Genomic DNA, 15,212 nt, shown 5'->3' with positions numbered 1-15,212 from the left:
CACACCTATTACCTACGTTTCTGCACGAGCTCTATTGAATTAATTTCAAAATACATTGTTGTTGATCACAGTAACGTAGTTATCACTTGTCGGTTATTGACGAGATGACGTGAGTACAAGTCTGAGGAGGTGATATAACTTTAATATCCTTTACTTATTGTCTCCCGAAGAAATGGAAAGTACCTATGGTACTACCTAATACAAAATCTTAACAGTTTTCTGTACTTCAGGCGATAGAAAGTGCGATTTCTCTTACAACATTGAATGAAATTCTATCATTTTTGTAATAACTATCGTGAGTCATACTAAATTAACTAAAAATCATGGTTTACTCTCGTAAATTAATGGAGAAAAGCTCTACTAGTTTCGAGTTACAGAGGGACTCTTCATCATGAGCAGCGTGCGAAGACGCGGCGACGTCGCGCAGCCTTTGTTGTTCTTAGAAACAAATATTACTCATAAGAACTAAAATGAAGTAATCGGGTACATCCCAAATACCAACCACTAACCGCTATACATAATAGCTATTAAACAAAAACAAGTCATCACATGATTCAAACAAAATTATCCAAACACGACTACAAAGAACAAAACGTAAACATTAATAAGTGCATAGGTATATTGTATAAACAGAAACTAAATTATCATAAAAACATAATAAACCGACAAAATAAAACAAAAAGTTCGAAGACAAAGATGACCTTTGCCGTCTGTTATCGACAAAGCAATTATAATTATAAATAATCGGAAGTTCAGAACTAACTGGATTCTTTAAAATGTCGCTTTGATAATATCAGCTATTAGATTAATGTAATATTAATTAGGATACTAATTGAAATCTTACTGCCGCACTCAGAGACAATTAATGTACGGCGATAGACTGTTAATTAAATCTAATTTTAGTTTAAGTTATGTCTGTGAAAGTTACACGTGGCATTTTTTGTATATTTCCTCTTCTAACAGGAAAATGATTCAAATACACAAGATAAGGAAAAATGTCTTACAGGGTCAAAAGAAAACAAACCCGAAAAAATGTTGTCCTAAAATACCGCCCTGAGGCATTCCCGGGGCCAAACTCAAAGGTAAAATTCTCGTAGCCTTTAATTAACATTTAGTTTTGCTTTTATTAAATTTCTGTTTACACTCTTCTTCTTCTTCTTTCTACAGCCCATTACATCCACTGCAGGATATAGGCCTCCTCCAATGCACTCCATACACTTCGGTCTTTTGCCTTCCTTCTCCACATCGGACCTGCGGCTTTCGCGATATCATCGCTCCAGCGAGCTAGCGGTTTCCCTCGGTTCCTGTGGCCCGATCTTGGTCTCCAGTCAAGCACCTTTTGGCTCCATCTTCCGTCCTCCCTACGGCTTATGTGCCCGGCCCATTTCCACTTAAGCGAGGCTACTCTTTGAGCTATGTCGGTGAGTTTTGTTCTCCTTCTGATCTCGGTGTTCCTGATCCTGTCTCTCAGTGATACACCTAACATAGCTCGTTCCATAGCTCGCTGTGCCACCTTAAGTTTTTCCATGGCTTCCACTGTGAGGGTCCAGGTTTCACAACCGTACGTCATCACGGGGAGGACGCATTGGTCGTACACTCTCCGCTTTAGGCTCATAGGCAGTTTCCCTTTCAGGACATCCTCCAGTTTATTGAAGGCTGCCCATCCTAGCCTGATCCGCCGCTTTATCTCTTCCTTTTGAGCATTTTTATCGAGGGAGAGCATTTGACCTAGGTAAATGTAGTGTGGAACTCGCTGTATTTTTTGCCCATTTACCTCAATATGATCCACACCGTCCTGGGTCATAAATTGGGTTTTATTGATATTCATTTTTAGGCCGATTTTACACGAGGCTTGCTGCAAGTCCTCGAGCATACTTTGAAGATCTTCTACAGAGGTGGCTATAATAGCAATATCGTCAGCAAACCTTAAATGTGTTAATTTCCCTCCGTTTATATTTATGCCTTTGTTGGACCAATCTATTGTGCGAAACATATCCTCCAGTGCCGATGTGAACAATTTTGGCGAGATGGTGTCACCCTGTCTTACACCACGAGACATTTTAATTGGGTCTGTCAACTCATGCAGGCTTATTTGTAGGGTAGCCTTGCTGTATATGTCTTTGATGACTTGAACATATCGATCGTCCACGTTGGATCGCTTGAGTGCATGAAATACAGCCCAATGTTCCACTGAATCGAATGCCTTCTCATAATCAACAAACCCTACGTGCACCGATAAGTTGTACTCCCTACATTTCTCGAACAGCTGCCTCATGGTGAAGATGTGATCAATTGTTGAAAATTTGGACCGGAACCCAGCCTGTTCTACTGGCTGCGCAGCATCTAGGCGATTGGCAAGTCTTGCACAAACTACTTTGGTGAAAAGTTTATATATGTGGCCTAAGATACATATGGGCCTGTAGTTTGCGATTTTAGCCTTATCTCCTTTTTTATGAATTAAGGTCCCTATGGCGTTTTTCCATTCATCCGGAGTAACTCCCTCGTGGATAACTTTGTTAAATAGGACCTGTAATTGTTTGAGTATAGCCTTGCCACCGTACTTTAAAAGCTCACTTGTAATTCCATCTTCCCCTGGGGTCTTTCCTGACTTCATTTTCTTCAGAGCATTTTTTATCTCATATATGCTTATGTCTGGCAAGTCCTCAGTGAGATGACGAATAAGCTTGGCTCTTGGATCAGAGTTCGATGGTATCAGTTCCTCGGTCTGACTGGAGTACAGTTTGTGATAAAATTCCTCCACAGCTCTGAGTATAGCTGGTCTTTCGGTCACTGTGGTTCCGTCCTCCTTTGTTATTTTATGTATCTGGGCATTTCCTTTTTGCAACTTTCTTCTGAACACTTTTGGGCCGCGATATTTCTCTATAGTGTCTTTAATGATGTTATAGTTGTTCTTCCTAACGTCATGCCTGATAGAAGTTCTAATTAATTTATTAAGATGGTTAATTTCTTGTAACGATTGTTGAGGAGTAAGGTTTCTTCTTTCAATAAGTTCCTTTGTAGAATCGCTGAGAATCGTGCCATATTTCCCTCTTCGACTCGGTTTTTTCATCGCCTTAGCTACATCTGTTATCGCCTCATTGATGTTTTTACTAATTTCGTTCACTGTCTGGCCCAGGGGTAAAGTTTCAAACTTGCGTTCTAGCTTTTCCTCGAACACTTGTCTCTGATCTTCAATTGAACGATAGTCCCATCTTTTCGGCTTGTTGTAGCATAATGTTCTACGCTCCTTCCTTAGGTCGAGTTTGATCTTCCCTCTTACGATTCTATGGTCACTTCCAGCAGTAATTCGATTTAGAACCTCTACGTCCAGAAACATGTGCTTTTTGTTAGACAGGATATAATCATACTCGTTCAGAAGGCCATCTGGGTGTCTCCATGTCCATTTGTTTTGGGGCTTTTTCTTGTAGAAGGTATTCATGGCGTACAAGTTTTGGCTTTTTAGGAAATGAACTAGCATTTCACCCCTTTCATTGCGCTTTCCAAGCCCATAATTCCCGATACAGTTCTCTTCCTCCGATCTTTCTCCTATTCTGGCATTAAAGTCGCCCATGATGATAGTGAAATGGCAGTAGTCCTGCTCGGTAGCTTTTTTGATGTCATCGTAGAAGGTTTCTACCTCCGTATCGTTATAGCTCATTGTTGGTGCGTAGGCTTGGATGACTTTAAGCTTGTATCGCTTGTTTATGGATAATGTCGCGTAGATAACCCTATCTGAGATGTATCCAGTCGATACTAATCTATTTGCCATGGATCTGTGAATAATTAGGCCTACTCCTCCTTCAGATTTGTCGTTATCTTTGCCCTTATAGTAAAACAAGTGTCCAGAGTTCAACTTAAAAAGGCCTTCTCCTCTCCAGCGAGTTTCACACAATCCAAAAATGTGCCAATTTATTTTATTGAGCACTTGACTTTCTAGCTCAACTAGTCTTTCTTCACCTAAAAGAGTCCTAACATTATACGTTGCCAAGTAAATCGTTTTGTTTTGGCAGCCTGATCGAACCCAGAGATTCTTAGCACCCCCTGTCCTGTTGGTTGACCGACCGCTGCCTTGGCCGGGCCATACAGGACTGCTGGGGACTAGGGGCCTTTCTTTATTTGTCTTGTGCATGAGGGTTTTATTTGGCCTTGAAACACCACGCTGGCCACTGCGGGTTGGTGAGTCCACCTATTTTGAGGATATTTCCATGCCTCACGGCTTGTGGAAGCCGACCTGGTCGCTTCTGGTACCAAGTTGGTCAGGTTATTTACCGCCGCCCGATACTCGGCGTTTGTCTTTCGTTTAGCACCACCCGGGGGCACGTGTAGGGTAACATTGGGTTTTCTACCTACGGACGCGAAAGACTCCACCCCCTCTTACACTACAATTATTTTAAAACAAATTATTTCTAAAACGCACGTAGTGGTTGTTTAAAATAAAAAGTAAACATTATCAAAGGCTTTGTAACAATCCACACAATATAACCGACAGAATGCAATATATTGAATTTGATCTGTTATACTTACGAAAAACATGTAATGCCAAGTGTTGCAAGCGCTTTCTTACCATGGTATAAAATTAACATGCAAGAAAAAAGATTTCATTTCAATTTTCTAAGTATGTATATGAGTCTAATCTATGTATGTACTTTACTATCTCCGTCGTTAAAAGTAATTCCCGGAGTCGGATGACCCGCGCAGACAGGACGTAGTTATAGCACGTAGGCTGCAATTTCCTCGATGATCCAATTCATTGCTGGATAGCATGCACATACTATAACTACTCGTACTATAATAACGGCCACAGTCAACAGGGCTTTATAAACGGTTGAAGCTCTCTTCATCTTTTACTTAGGTACTCTCATAAGAAAATTAATATATATTTTTAAACATAATCTCCAAATCATAGATTACACTGACATAAAATTCACGTTACAATCTGAATTTAGGAGCGGTACGCTCTTGGATATGCAAACATAGATTGTAATGACACTAGTATTACGAGATGAATATTGTATTCAAGTGATTAATGATTTCATTTAATTATGTAAAATCGTACCTACATTAACCAATATCTAACTTCAGTACAAAATGTATTTATTATGTACTTAATGGGTATTGTTTGTCTTACAAAGACAGTAGGTATATCAGTGTGGGGTATAACCACAACAAATGAACAAAAGCTTTAGATTAACACAATGTGGTAAACATAATGAAGAAAATCATTCTTAGGCACAGAACCAAAGCTGGAACAACAATTATGTAACGCAGTACAATAAATTTACGATACTCCATTTTATTAAACCAATATTGGCAATAAAGACTGTTATTTTTTAATCAACAAATAGATAAATTGATGACACGATACAGTTTCAATTAATCGAGTGCCGGTATTTCCGTTAATCCTCATAATGGGGATAGTCTTGACACGTGCCATCGCGTGACACATGTTCGTGAACAAATATTTACCCTGAAGCCCTGAAGTCTCTGAGGAGTGCTGTCAGCTGTCTAATGCTATAAAAACATATCAAAATTATTATTGTTTTTGTTATTAAATTGATCAACATTACTTTAGTTCCATGTTTATTTCAATTATAAGGTTTCTTTTACACAATAAAACTTGAATAATTATAAGTTGGGCCAACCTCTATACTTATAAGATTATTGTACCCTATGTTCGCAAAAAATAATTACTTTAGAACAGCTCTCAAAATTCAAATCACCCGGGTTAGCCAAAATATGATCAGAGAAGTAACATGATATGTGTGGAATCATCGGGTCTTATTACTCAGATCCAGATACAATACGCAATCTAATGCTGTACATATACATAATAGATACTCCGTTTAAGTACAAAAATAGCCGAACATAACATGACACACCAAATAGATAGGAACAAGAATTTTATTCAACACCTATCGTGCGATCTTCTGGCAACTGCCAAGGGGAGAGAAAATTTCAGTGTTAGACATATGTAGATACTTATGTAAGTATATCTACTACTGTAGGTGTGCCACCTATACATATAGGCAGGTATGTACAGTTTACATAGATAAAAACCTAAATATAAATGTGTAAATCAACAAACAGTGCGTCAATAAACCGTGGTATGAGAGTTTGACAGACTAATATCTGAATCTTTTAAACCGTTTCCAATCCGTTTGCCAAACGTTGTGTAGGTACTGTTTAAACCCTCTTATATACCTCCTCCAGGTCAATATACGGAGTAAAAATCTGTATATTGTATCGGTAATCATAAACGTCATCGCTTACTAAACTACTAGATACATATTTCCCTTTCAGTGCCAATTTCTTGTAGAATGGAAAATTCTCATTTCGTTCACCTCTTGCCTTGACTAACAGTAGGTCCCATCTCACTGCCTGAAACCACCCTCATGTAACACCAATCTCATCAGCCATATAACAAATAAATGCGTCTAATTACTGCGCCGGAATGTTCATTGAATTGCCACCGTATTATTAGTTCATGTACTTAGTACAGTCTACTGAGTGACGAGTCGAATTTGACACAATGTCAAGGGCATGCAATGACGTCGCCACCGATCCAAATTAGCGCACTCCACCCACCGAGCATCGTTCGCTTTCATTCAAAGACTAGTGACAAGTGACGTCACAAATGTATTGGTAAACAATTGCCTGCCAATTTTGCACGTTAGCACTCATTGCTACGTTCTCTATCTATAGATAAAAGGAAGCTATTCACTACATACATAGATAACTTCACGCCTATCTCCCATGCGGGTAGGCTGAGACAATGGACAGCCAATTGCTACGACTGTTACACACCTCTTTCGCTTTATCAACAGTCATCAGTTTTTTCATACACATGCTATTCTTATATGTACATGCTACTGAGCGACGAAACTCCTTGTAAATTGAGTGTGCCATTAAACTAAGAACTAACGTAGACACTAAGAACTAGTTATGTCTGGGCATACCGAGTATAACTAGATTCGATTTATCTAAAAGGAGTCATAAAGTAAGTAAGATTAACGACCTATGCGTGACCTCACTTTAGTTTTTCACATAATGTAATTCAGAACAAGACTGCTTAGAACTATTTTCCCATGATATTTTCAAATACGATTTTCTTTGTTTGTACCTTCCGCCTTATAAGACAACGAACTTGCAGTGCCATCTATGAAAATCGTTTCGAACTAACGAGTTCCTAGACTTTTATACCTAGGAGGTGTAAGAAGGGATTTTCTTTACCACTGACTTCATACAGTTTCCGAATAAAATAGCAGTAATTTCTCAAGCTTCCTTGTGCGAACTGCTAAGGAGTGGAATTCTTTGCCGGAGTCTGTGTTTCCTGATTAAATTCCTGTATAATCTGTGTCCTCAAGGCCTGATTGAAGTTCAACCAGGTTGCTTATGGGCCAAAGTGTTCCATCGTAGGCCGCATAATCGCTTACCACCATTCGAGATAGTTTCTAAACGTCGACCCATCAAATATAAAAAAAGAAACGTTCCATTTACGTAAACTTGTGAATTATACACGTGAATGTCGCCCGTGACATTGGTATTAAAAGCCATTTGTAAACACTTGGCCCTAGTAAACATTACGTTTAATCTAGCACGTACGTGCCTATCTAATAAACTCTGGGTTTATTTAAATAATTATTTAAAAACAGCGTTTTGGCCCAGTTCTGAAAGGAACACTAATATTTACGATCCCTTTTTAGGCACTCGCAATTGTTAGTTCACTGTTGCACTCAAAGACATTTAATGCTTACTTAAACTAGGTATTCCTTAAGCGTTTCTTTAAACTATTCCTTTGCTAAGGACTGGGATAAGTAACCATTAAATGACTCTGAGTACGGTGGTTAGTTACCAAAGCAATATTTGTAAGATACATTTACTGTCTATCTGAAATATCAACTACAGACTGAACGATTGTTTATCTTTTGACACTGTCTAGCTTGTTTTTTACCTAATAATCGTATTAAATAAGCTAATCAATCTAGATAATGAGCCAGTCTAAACCGGTCTCCGATTCACGACTAAACCAATTTTGGCTAATAGACAGGTCGGTGCTAACTGGATTATGAATCAGCGCCTAGTGTCTAGGCAGTGTGAATGTCACAAATCCAATTTTGTGACCAGAGGGCTTAGTACGAGTTTGTTTTACGTTCAACGAGATTGGATAGAGAGCGCATTCGGCGTTCTTATTAGTTGGTTAATTAATTCGCATCTCGTTTCGTTTTCGTTCAACGTAAAGGAAACTCGTACTAAGGATACAATGGTGTGATAGAGAATCCTATTAACCTATTTTAAATCAGCACAACTTGTATATCGAGTGCGTATAATAAATTTTATTATTCGCACAATCAACGACATCTATGAAGTAGTAGCTACAACCTTCACATCGTAACTTTTTTCCTACAACATAGTTTACAGTAACAAACCGTACAAGTGCATTATTTGGTGGACTTAGGAACGATTAGTTATAATATTATGTCGACGTGGAAAAATTATGAGCTGTTATCATGCAATTTATATAAAGGTTATCGCCTGGATGTCGTCAACTGACTTCATCAACACACGGCGTGATCTCTGACGCATTTCTCTTACTAACAATATTATAGAGGTTACATTTGCCGTAATCTTTAACATGTTAATAATTAACATATAACCAGTATCGAAAAATATACGATATTCGTTTGCAAATACTACATTATGCACACAAAATGGTGCTTGCGGATTAATATTATTAAAACATACTTTAAGCAATGATTTCCATTGCAAACTGAAACTCTTTTTAATTTGACTACTACTTAATTGATCATTTTAAGATGTTAAAAAATGAAATGCTACAAAAAATTAAAACAAAACTGCTTACGCAATTTAAACTGGCTGAAAAGGCTCTTGTCTATGTTTAGTAGAACCAGTGTGGTACTGTCATGTTTGTCAATCGATTTCAGTTTGACATTGACAGTTTACGGATTGCCGTCGTTGGGGCTGATCGGGTGCAAATTAATTTAATTTAATTTATTAATAAAAAACGTATTTATTCAATTGACGGCAGTAGCGAATCAACTCTCGTACTATGGACACGGAAGATAACCGCGCTGAAGGTTGGAAGTACCTCAACAAGCAGTACTTTGGTGATGGTTAGTGAAATTTCTTATTTTGCAAATTCCGTTGGTGAATTTAGCAGTAGTTTCCGTGCCGTCGTCACAAGGACGTACTTAATTCTTATGGCGACGAGCTCCTAACATCCAGTTCGTTAGAACTTATATTTTATAGTTTATTTGATTGATAACTTGTAACTTCATGGGGTATTCATTAAACCATTTAATTACACAGAGTGATGAGTTATTATCAGTAAGATAAACATCATAATGGAATTAACGTGTCGGATATTGCTATCGGTAGGTGTGAAATTGTATTAGAAGAGTATAGAGCATTGTTTGAAAGTGTTACAGGTGTGAAAAGGTAAACTGTTACACCTTACACTCTTCAAAACATTTTAAAAACTACAGCGGTTTATTTTAATTGACATAGATAAATGTTGGAATCTAGCAAACTGTACTGATTTTGGCCTTGAACACAACAGATATCTAAAAACAAAACTGTATACCTTATCATTATAAACTAAAGAAAAATCCACAGTATAATAAATCTTATGTTTTCTACCTAGATAAGAAACAGACAATCACACATTCTGCCTCTTGGGTGGTGATAAACAAATACTGGCAGCTTACAAAGGATTACTTTTGTAATAATTAATTTTAGAACATGAATATTTTTTTTCTAGTACCTAATCATATTTTGTGAATCACAGATAATTTTCCATAAATAGTATAAATCCACATTTGAATTCTATATCTGTATTTTTAGTATATCTAAATAAGGTCAAATACTCTATACTCAATTCTATGACCAATGAGACAGACTGACCTTGCGTTTTATTGATTTACTGTTCATAATAATTATGTGAAGTGAATCAAGGAGGACCATGTTAGGTTTTTTATAACAGCCTTCATTTTTGTATGTTGTTAATAAAATTCTTAACACATTAGCTGTGTTATATTTTGAAGTATAAACTGTAATCCTCTTGGCTCTTTATAATATAAAGAGCCAAGAGTTATATTATAACTCTGTGGATCTTTTATTTTTATTAGAACTTCAAAACCATTTACTTGTCTCATACAATTCTCAAAGAAATTATTATATTGAATTTATATATATATATATATAATTCAATATAATAATTTATATTGAATTTATATATATATATATATATAATTCAATATAATAATTTATTATTACTTTTTACTTATATTTAATTTCAATATACAATGTGATAGGGGCGAGACTTCTAACCCGTTAAGGCTGAATACTACATCTAATTTTAACGACAAAAGTCCTGGGTCGAAGGGGTCGAATCCCCTCCCCTAAAAATTATGGCCATTTTAATATTTTTTTTACTTTTTTTGATATCAAAGGTTGTATGCGTCGTAGAAACAAAAAAAAGACGACAAACGGTAGCTAATAACCTTGGTTAACCAATTCATTACTTTTTTCATATTATTATGTTTGATAATGTTTTGGTGAGAAAAAAAATAATTTGTGAATTATTCTTACCGAAAAAATCACTATTTTCCTATATTTTCAATTAGGGGTTCAACGCCCCATATTATTTTTTTTGTCGATAAAATTAGATGTAGTACTCAGCCTTAACGGGTTAGAAGTCCCACGCCTATCACATTGTATATATATATATATATATTGAAATTGTTTTATTACTATGAAATACTAGGAATTATGTATGGTTTGTCAAATATTCGCCATATATTATATTTACAGGCAATGCAATATGGTTTGGTGTACAAAAATTTGTTATCTACCACAATATTAACACTAAAAAGAGAGTACAATATTGATTCCAACATGGCATAGACTATCAGGAATGTCATAAAACTAAGCATAAACAAGTAGTTATTTGATGATAACCTCATGTAATAGAGTATCACGTGTTCACATGTAAACATTTACTTACTGGTTGTATTAATAGATAACACACATTCTGTGTGAATCAGTAGTTGGTTTGAAGAGTTTTATGATGAAAATAATATTAAATGTTGCCTAAAGTAGACTATTTTGAGTACTGGTACTCCTCCTGATTACCCATATTGTTATGATAAAAAAAAACAAATTTGAACAAACCTAAATGATGGCAGAATATTGGTCTATTTTATTTATTATTAAAATACATTTTTATATCTATAGCCACGCATACTTGATTAAGTCACAAACATACTATATTCTGATAGTAAATAAAATATAAAAGTTATGAAAGTCATTCGATAACTATAGGAAAATAAGAATGAGTAGACATATTAAATTTCTTTTTTGATTTGAAATATTTTATAAATATTTTTTACACTTTTAATTTTATTATAACTTTCGTGAGATACAGTAAATTAATGATTATGTTCACTATCGGCTTACTCTCGTAACTCAACTAGTTTCGCGGAATGCTGCTCATAAATATGAGCGTCTAGCATGGCTTGAAACTAGTCGACTTCCTCGTCAAACAGTTACGTGAATAAGCCGATAACATAATAATTAATCTTATACACCTGTTGCTATGTACCTATGTTTACCCTTTTCAATATAAGAACAGAGTTTATTTTACTTTAGACTTGTTTAATAATAACATGCTTTGACTTGTTGCAGGAGAACGCGCGAACTATGTGAACATACCGCATGTGATCGCCATGGTCGGCTTGCCGGCGCGCGGCAAGACCTACATCTCCAAGAAACTGTCCAGATACCTCAACTGGATAGGAATTAACACCAGGGGTAAGTTGCACTTCTACAACTATACCTACTAGAGCTCTCGAAGAAAGTCAATATAAAGCACAACACATAATTATCTAAACAAAGATTATGGAACACAGTAGTTTTTTTTTTTAAGGGGAGAAAATCATCCAATTACTTGTTGCGCCTTGGGCGAGAGGGGGAGTGTCAAGCTCTTACTGACTAAAAACCACTCCGTTCCTACTCCACTTTTCGAGCCGGAGCCCCGGTAAACCCGCTAGGTAGTCCGCACCACCAGATACACAGTGGTCTTGGAACAAAAAAGCATTAGCTAATTTGCTTCATGAAGTACTTAACTGAAAAATACTGTTTGTTATACAAACAAGAGCATGTTACCTATCTCACCCGCATACATAATACCTATATTATTAATTTCATAAATAATAAATATCCTTTTCGCAAAAGAAATACCATATAACACAGCCTAAAGTTCGTCGAAATTAAAGTTGAATAGGTCAGTTACGAGTAGATTATTATCCAGTGGTGCAGTCATGCGACGTCAAATGCGGCAGTGTATTGTATTATACCCAGTTGAAGGTCACTAAAAATTATACGTAGATACATGTGCAGGTGCTATGTCGTCAATAATACACGTTTCTGCATTGATTTAGCTAGTCGATACTAACTTAAACAAAGCGTAATAATTTCTATGGCAAGTAGGTAAAATAATGTTACTTGAATACTTAATATTTGTATGTGATCACGTCTCTTATCCCCAAAGGGGTAGGCAGATGTGCGTCTGCACATTACAGCACGTAATGCCACTGTACAATGTACTTCCACTGTTCACCATTTTGTTATAAGTCCCATGTAATGGGATAAGCCATATACTGGGCACAATTCTAGACTCCGTGCTACTACTGAGAAATAATTGCTATGGAGCTATGGTATGATACATTTTAATATGTCTATTAGGTAGAAAATGTATCTACCCATGTCTACTCATCCCTTCTTAGTATAAAAATTAATTAAGTTTATTGAGTAATTTGTTTCAGTTTTACCATATGCTTTTAATTTAATTAATGAATTACTTTACGATATTAAAACAATGGCGCCCTTATTTTCCGTCAAATATAATTATTATGATATTGAAATTAAATGGTGTGTATTGTACTAAACTAAAGAATCTTACACGTGCCTAGCAGGGAGTGTGTTGCCAAAAACTTAGTGGCGACATAAATACTGCATGCAGATATAATAAACAATTTTATTGAATAACTGGGATGGAAATAGTTTTATTTACTTGTATATGCATATAGCGCCATTGTGTTAGGTACCTGGTACCTACGTAGTTGATAACACACCCTCGTGATCGTTAGCCAATTTACCATACCTAGTTGGACCACCTAAGTTACTTAGGTGTTAGTAAAGTGACAAGATTTTTATTTTAATACAATCCCACTATACAGCCTTCAAAAACCACAAATCAGACAGCAAAATAAAATGTTACATTATTTTTCTTTATGCCTTAAGCTTTCAGATCACCCATACAGACAAAAATAAAATTAATCATTAAGTCTTTGACTGCCAATAGAACACTTTTCTATTGGCAGTCAAAGACAAATCCTCTGCTAACGTCTGTCACCGGTGACCACCACGGCGTTCAATGTGTTAATAATATATTTTTTCTTTCCAGTGTTCAACCTGGGTGAATACAGGCGGCATGCCACCACAGCTTACACGAGCCACGAGTTCTTCCGCGCAGACAACAAGGAGGCCATGGCGATACGGCAGCAGTGTGCGCTGGACGCGCTGCACGATGTCTGCGAGTGGCTCGTCAAGGGCGGCGAGGTCGCTGTACGTACTAACTTTCTAAAGAAGTTTTATTGGACTTTCTTTAGATTTTCCCTTCCATCTTGCTATAAACCTCTTTCGACATTCCCTATCGGTGTCTGAGTTCTCATGTTATAAAATGGAGGATTATTTTTGACCAGTTCAAAGAACATTGAACCTTATGGACATTGACACAAAGCTTAAATTCCTCTGTACAGTAATAATACAATTTTGTGAAAAAGCAACTCATTGTAGCTTTCATCTGTTATCCATGTCACTATGCTAGGAAATTAAGCACTATTACAATTAAACTAGAGTCTATTTTCCCCAGGTGTTTGACGCGACAAACTCGACGCTGGACCGGCGGCGCATGATCCGCGACATCGTGGTGCACAAGATGGGCTTCAAGCTCTTCTTCGTCGAGTCCATATGTGACGACCCTAGGATTATCGAACAGAATATTATGGTGAGGTATACACATGTGTAATTGGAAACTGTGTAACTAACGGGTGTTACTATTGTGTATGTTGAAGTTATTACGGTTCAATAGTTTATTCTATTATTAGGTCTGATGTGTTATTTCATTACAAATTAACTAACCCCGGTATATAAGATTCTTTGAGTAATTTCTACCTGTATATTAGAAAGGATCAGATTGTCATAGTTTTATGTCCTAGCCTATTTAAATGTTCATTCATCAGCAAAAAAAAAGTCATTAATCTTTTGAATGAATTCTTGCATTGTTTTTAATTCTGTATAGATAGTTTCTCCCCCTTACAATAGCATTTACTACAAATATTGCCAAATTCTAATGAACACCCATACCACATTACAGGAGGTAAAAGTAAGCAGCCCCGACTACACGAACATACAGAACACAGACAATGTACTGAACGACTTCCTGCTCCGGATAGAGCACTACAAGGAGAAGTACGAGCCTCTGGACGAGAGCATGGAGTCCGACTACAGCTACATGAAGATCTACGACACCGGGGAGAAGGTGGTGGTGCACAAACATGAAGGACACATACAGAGCCGGATCGTGTACTATCTCATGAACATACATATTGTGCCACGGACTATTTACTTGACTAGGGTGAGTTGGGTTCTGTTATTATTTTAACAACAAATAGCTTCTAGAAGACTGACCGATAGACAGACATTTTTGTTATTATTATATTTGCTTTGACATTTAAAAATGCCTTCCTGGTCTATCCGAAATAAATAATTTTGACTTTGCCTTCGACTTTATATTTTTGGTCATCGTATTTTTGTAATGTAATGGTAGCCTACATCTAGACTAGAGATTTTTTTCCAGAGAACCCAATGCGCAATAAGACCATCCATGGCATAGAATTAAAATTAAATGTGTTTATGATTGGCGTAAAACTTAAATTGGAATTACTTTAATACTATAAAATATTTTATTGCATTTACTTAATACAATGGTTGGCAATAAAGTTTTATATTTCTTTCAACTTTATTTGCTTCAATAATTATTCAATACATATACAATTAAGACCTTATCAAACAACAATCGCACACTTAGCCTATTCAACAGCATTACTTCTTAACATATCCAATTTTACCTA

At 36.4% G+C, this 15,212-nt stretch overlaps 1 protein-coding gene across 4 annotated transcripts in view; it reads left to right on the top strand.

The window, feature by feature from the left end:
* Nucleotides 1-15,212, top strand: part of LOC118269058 (6-phosphofructo-2-kinase/fructose-2,6-bisphosphatase) — a 41,537-nt gene that overhangs the window by 21,328 nt on the left and 4,997 nt on the right. For 2 of the 4 annotated variants that reach the window (XM_035583950.2, XM_035583951.2), the window contains exons 2-5: nt 11,704-11,829; nt 13,484-13,644; nt 13,952-14,086; nt 14,456-14,716. In XM_035583950.2, the coding sequence (XP_035439843.1) occupies nt 11,704-11,829; nt 13,484-13,644; nt 13,952-14,086; nt 14,456-14,716 (683 nt within the window). Of the gene's footprint in view, nt 1-8,953; nt 9,132-11,703; nt 11,830-13,483; nt 13,645-13,951; nt 14,087-14,455; nt 14,717-15,212 lie in introns of those variants that run through there. The other 2 variants (XM_035583952.2, XM_050704414.1) reach the window with 2 other exon arrangements.

Source organism: Spodoptera frugiperda, chromosome 2 (genome assembly GCF_023101765.2).
Source record: "Spodoptera frugiperda isolate SF20-4 chromosome 2, AGI-APGP_CSIRO_Sfru_2.0, whole genome shotgun sequence".
NCBI classification, from domain to species: domain Eukaryota; kingdom Metazoa; phylum Arthropoda; class Insecta; order Lepidoptera; family Noctuidae; genus Spodoptera; species Spodoptera frugiperda.
This window is presented reverse-complemented; position numbering and strand designations above follow the sequence as displayed.